The sequence below is a fragment of the Salvelinus sp. IW2-2015 genome, linkage group LG3, assembly GCF_002910315.2.
Source record: "Salvelinus sp. IW2-2015 linkage group LG3, ASM291031v2, whole genome shotgun sequence".
NCBI lineage: Eukaryota > Metazoa > Chordata > Actinopteri > Salmoniformes > Salmonidae > Salvelinus > Salvelinus sp. IW2-2015.
The window spans coordinates 7596147-7601427 of NC_036840.1; the positions used below are offsets into that span (position 1 = coordinate 7596147).

The window sequence follows — 5281 nt, forward strand, 5'->3', positions numbered from 1 at the left end:
CACCGCCGCAAAGCACTATGGGTATGAGGTCATAGACACATTCAGTGTCACCATGGGCCGCTACAAAGAGTTCCTGCAGGGACGGTGCGCCTGCCATTTTCATGAGGTAACCCCTCTCAACCCGCCTTCACCCTCGTCTAAAAAAAAACGACAGTACCCCAAGTTCTTGCCCCACCCTTATTGAAATTCAGCATGTTCATTTTGTTTATCYTAGTTTYTATTCATTCTCAGCATTTGGTTACGTCCTAGTCAGTTATTCAAATCACAGCACAATGTTACCAACACTTTAACACAGGTATCGCATGTCTCTCTCTGGATACAGTAATTGATACCAATTATAACTAATGGTTTGTCTAAACCTCAGTGACCAGGGAGCACAGCTAGATCCACAGCAAGTTCTTTCCCCATGGACTCCCTCTCCCTCTCCGACTGTAATTTCTGAAATAACTTTATTATGGATACTTGCTATTACTGTTCGCGCKCACGCCGATTTACCAGGAGGGAATCTTTGGGCTTAAATAATCCTGGGCTTTAACCCTACGGTAGAWCCAAATACCGAACTGCCATTTTCTGGGCCCAGAGGAAATCGGTTCTTATGCCCTCTTGATTTAACAATCCCCCTCCATGTCAGGGAGCTTTCTAGAAGGAAATCCTGCTGTACCACACATACACAGACACACACACACACACAATCCCCTTCTSCCCCCTCTCCAGCTCCCTGTATAAAGAACAGTCACTTGTTTTAATTCAGCTATAAAATTGTCCCATGGATCGGTTAATCAGTAATTAGCCGTTAGGCCGGGTTTTATTGGGCAGTAAAGCTCCACGTTGGTAGCAGCTGGGCKSCAGGGCGCTTGTGAAGTGGTTTCGGTCATATATACGAGGGCATGTGCCCCCCTCTGTACCCCCGCCCCTCCCCTCCCAGTTCGTATGGGTCTTAAGTGACAACAGGGTTTRCCATAAGGAAGCCAGAAGGTGTATGGCATCCATGAGTGTAGTTATGTCGAACCCAAGCCCCTGAGGGGATYGACAGGGTTTCTGTCATCTCAGGATTTAGGTCAGGCTTGGATTGTTCCAGTGTGYTTTATATTAAAGGAACCCCAGACTGTGACGATGGGTTTGCGCTCTGTTCTGTTCCGTGACACCCCAGGCAACGTTAGCTAGCCTCCGGTAGTACAAGCTCTGGCCATGGTCTAGTTACCTTGTTACCGTGTAATGTCAGTAGGTAGATGTTGTGTTAGAGGTGAGGTGTTGACGTGGTTCTCCTCGCTGTGTTCCTTGAAGGTTGAAAAGCTGTCGTTCTCCAAGGCTCCGCTACACAGGAAGATGAAGCTCCTTCGACACGGCGAGGAACCTGGAACCAGAACCAGTGGAACTGGAACCGGGTTCAGTGATCAGCCCACCCTGCAGCACCAGGACCAGTGGGCGGGGTCTAACTCCTCCACCTATCATGTGAGAGGAGCGGTGAACCAGGTGTACTCGCAGATCCTGCTGAGCAGACTGTGTGTGAGAGACACGGGAAACTAGACCCACCCCTCACCACCACTGACTGTGTGTGAGTGTGTCTGTGTGTGTGTGTACTTGTGTCCTTGCGGACTAACGTGCATGTGTGTGTCTCTGTGTGTGTCTCTCTGTGTGTGTGTGTGTGTGTGTGTGTGTGTGTGGTGTGTGTGTGTGTGTGTGTGTGTTGGTGTGTGTGTGTGTGTGTGTGTGTGTGGTGTGTGTGTGTGTGTGTGGGTGTGTGTGTGTGGTGTGTGTGTGTGTGTCCATACAAGCATCTCTCTAAAACAATGAGAGGTCATTCCGTCCGAGGAAGTGCTGGAGTAAACAGGGAGTCCTGACTGTCAGCCATGTGACAGACATCACCACTGTCTGTCACACAGACCTCCTCTGATTGGCCCACACACTGGGCCCCCTGTCATGTGACCGCTACCTCTGCTAGGTAGAGGTTTCCAGATGGTCGAAGAGGAGGATCGCTCGCCTACTGCCAAAAGACGAGGGAAGCAGCTGGAGAAAGAATAAAGAGGAGAGCGAGAGTGACTGTTGAAGGAGTGTGTCGTGTGTACATCCCACATGTAAGCCTTGCTCTCCCACCAACCGACAATGCTTCCTCAACGCTCCAGCACAAACCCTTACAATTGTATAGTTTTATAGTTGTGGAAACGTTGTTGAAATGTTTTACAGCATTGGTTCTCAATCCCCTCCTCGTGTACCCCCGGCAATCCCATGTGTTTGATGTATTCCAGAGCTAGCACACCTGATTCAGATTCAACTTGTCAACTAATCAGGTGAGCTAGTTCGGGGCTACAACAACATTGTGAAACGTCTGGAGGTCCCCGAGGAGAGGTTCGAGAACCACTTTTGATGTGTGCCTTTGTGCATCAGGAAAGCCTATCTCTCGCCATCGGAGGGACTTTTGGATATCCAGCTGTTCCTCCTCATATACAGTACCTCATCCATCCGCGTGTCCTGTGGACACCACAGCGTATTCTATTCTATGCCAAAGATGTGACGAAAGCTGAGCTATTCTTCAAGCGAATGTCTTATGTTATGATTTTCTTATATTTCTACATGTTTTTTCTACATCTGTTTATTCGTGCCTATAATGTTGATAATCAGTGTATAATGMTTTACATGCAGCATATTGTTGACATGCTAATGAAGGACTAGTGTAATGTATGCTATGTATTTATACATATTGTCTGATCTGTCCTCTGATCATTTGTATGGAGGGAACTGAGCTGGTGAAGATGAAGGTAATTGTAACAGATAGCCACAAACACATGCACACACACAGGAGTGGAGACTACCTGCTTAGCTCTGTTTAGTGGTCCCATGGAACATTGATAGCAAACCTAATCATTTGATTCAGTGATTTTGAAGGAAAACTGAAGGGGYAAAAAAACAGAAAGACATATTTTCTTCATGCTAAATATTATCAACACTATTAATTTATTATTATTAAAGAACATGTATCTTCAAATGGCACTAACTTCAGCGTTGTGTTTCCAGATGGTACATATAAGAGTTATTCCGATACAATACTCTCACATTAAAATATATATTTTCTTAACTTAACTTTGTGTCCAGAAACTATGTTCTGAAAGCATGAAACTGTATTTTAAAAGTTCCACAAAGCCCTAGCTTGTAAACAATTAGGATGTTGGCATCGCATATTTCCTCTTTAAGTTGTGCACAACGTGAGGATAAGCCTGTACATGCTGTTTGCGCACAGTATTAGACAAATCCTTTTACAGTCATCATCCCAATTCAACCATGCAGAGGTATGAAGCCGTGTGATGCTCTGAGGAAGATGGGCAGAGGCGCGCTCTTGTTTTCCTTCTTCGTTTTGTAATTTCCTTCGTGCCACCAAGACCAGAGTTTCATAATTTCTTGTCCCGCATAGGCCTATACATGCGTCACCTCGTTCAGAAGGACATAATTYGGGAGACAAATGTTCAATTAGGCTACAACTGTGCTATAATAAAATGGTTGTCGGTGTAATGTGGTTTAACTCCGTCTTGCGCGTAATGTGCCCTGTCTGACTCCTCTTTGCAGTCATGTCCCGCTAATCCGACYCATCCAATCACCCTACCCACCGTGTGATCTGGGCAGAGATCGAGCAACACGATCGAGAAGTAAAACTAATGTAGATTTAAATGCAGGCCTAAATCGTGTTTGAGGTCAACGACATGATAGAGCCTTATTCCAGAAAGTTATCAGTCCATTTTATTTAGGCATATTTACACTGAAAATGGTGTGTTCAAATGATGTAGCCTAGGCCTATCTAAAAAACGTTATTAACACGGTTATATGACCGCAATGAAATGTAATACATGTAACGATATATGGAAAATATTTCCATATTTGTTAAAAACGTTGGTTTTACAGTGTGTAGATCAAATAAAGGGAACGCATACAAAGTCAAGTGCGTGCGTAAAGTGTTGAATGGTCAAATGGAATGGTCTTGTGCGACATGTGGCTAAATAACAGCATTGAGTGGGCGAGGGAATAGAGTAAGGTAGACGCAACAGTCTCGATCGAAAGGAAGGTTAATGTAAAAGGTTATAGACAAAGGCTAGCCTTTCGGGCACATGTACCKGCCCTGAAGACGGTGGGCCTGCCGCCTGGGTTGTTGTCGCGCCAAGGAGGAATGGTAGACTCTGCCCTGCACTGCGGTTCCGACCTCTGATGTCAAATTTCAACCAGACCTTCTCCTCTGCCACCGGTTATAGTCGGGAATTGAAAGCTTGGGGGGGGGGGGGTTGTGACATTTCGATGGGGCTGATAGACCTCACCTCGTCTCCCACATACCGCCTATAACCCAGTCCAATTTATACTCAACAAAAGGTGGTCAGTCAACCCTTTTAAAAATTGTCATTAAATTGTCTCGTCGAAATTCTCTCTGACTGTACATATGTATGATTATTATTCAGGAAAAGAGGCTAACAATTCAATAGTGATTAACATTTTGCATCAAACAGATTTGTACACAAGGGGCAATGTTGGTTAATTGTCGTGCATTTGAATCAAGCCTTTATTATTAAGCTATACATTGCCTGGCAAGAATGAGATTCCTAAATTTTCTAACCTACACGAAAGTACCAATTCACGAGCACCGGAAAACAAAAATTGGAACTCAAGAGGATGATTCGATGTGTTAAAAATTCATTAGGGATCATTTTCTCTAACTGTAGATTTATAATGAATCTTAAAATTAGGAAACCATCTGCTATGAAATCATAAATATGATTATAGATAAATATATAAATATGGTCTGTCATAAAGGATTAGTTGCGAAACTTAAATTGTATTCAATTCAAAATTCATCAACAGGCCATGTTTATACAACAACTTAAGTTATGGTATATAATATGCTAAGCCTATCTATAAATATTTATGCATTCAAGTTACTCAAGAGTTTCGTTAATCAAGGAATTTACCGGAGAGGGAATATCTTATTCTCGCCTGACATGCATTAGGTTTTTCTTTCTCGCGTCCGCAATATCTCGAGGACATTGACGGCGTTGTAATCTGAATCCACGGGTGCGCAATCCGACCTGAGCGCGCCGCATAGAGACTCGTGTGTGTTCTCCCAGGCAAAGATACAACATGATTTGTCCTGCGCTTTTGGGGAACACCGTCGCGAACTTATCATCCCATCCAATGTAGGCTACTACTGGCCGCCGAGACACGTGATTGGAAGCACCATCTCGCCCCGTCCTCTGCTCTCTCCCCGTGGATGTTTTTACTTGAATTGCTCGAGATATCACGATTGAGA

At 44.4% G+C, this 5281-nt stretch overlaps 1 protein-coding gene across 1 annotated transcript in view; it reads left to right on the forward strand.

The window, feature by feature from the left end:
* LOC111949998 (cadherin-like and PC-esterase domain-containing protein 1) overlaps nt 1-1613 on the forward strand; it is a 125086-nt gene extending 123473 nt beyond the window's left edge. The window contains 2 exon segments of the mRNA XM_070434313.1: nt 29-106; nt 1285-1613. Of these exon segments, the coding sequence (XP_070290414.1) occupies nt 29-106; nt 1285-1527 (321 nt within the window). The 3' untranslated portion in view covers nt 1528-1613.
* The last annotated feature ends 3668 nt before the right edge of the window (nt 1614-5281 follow it).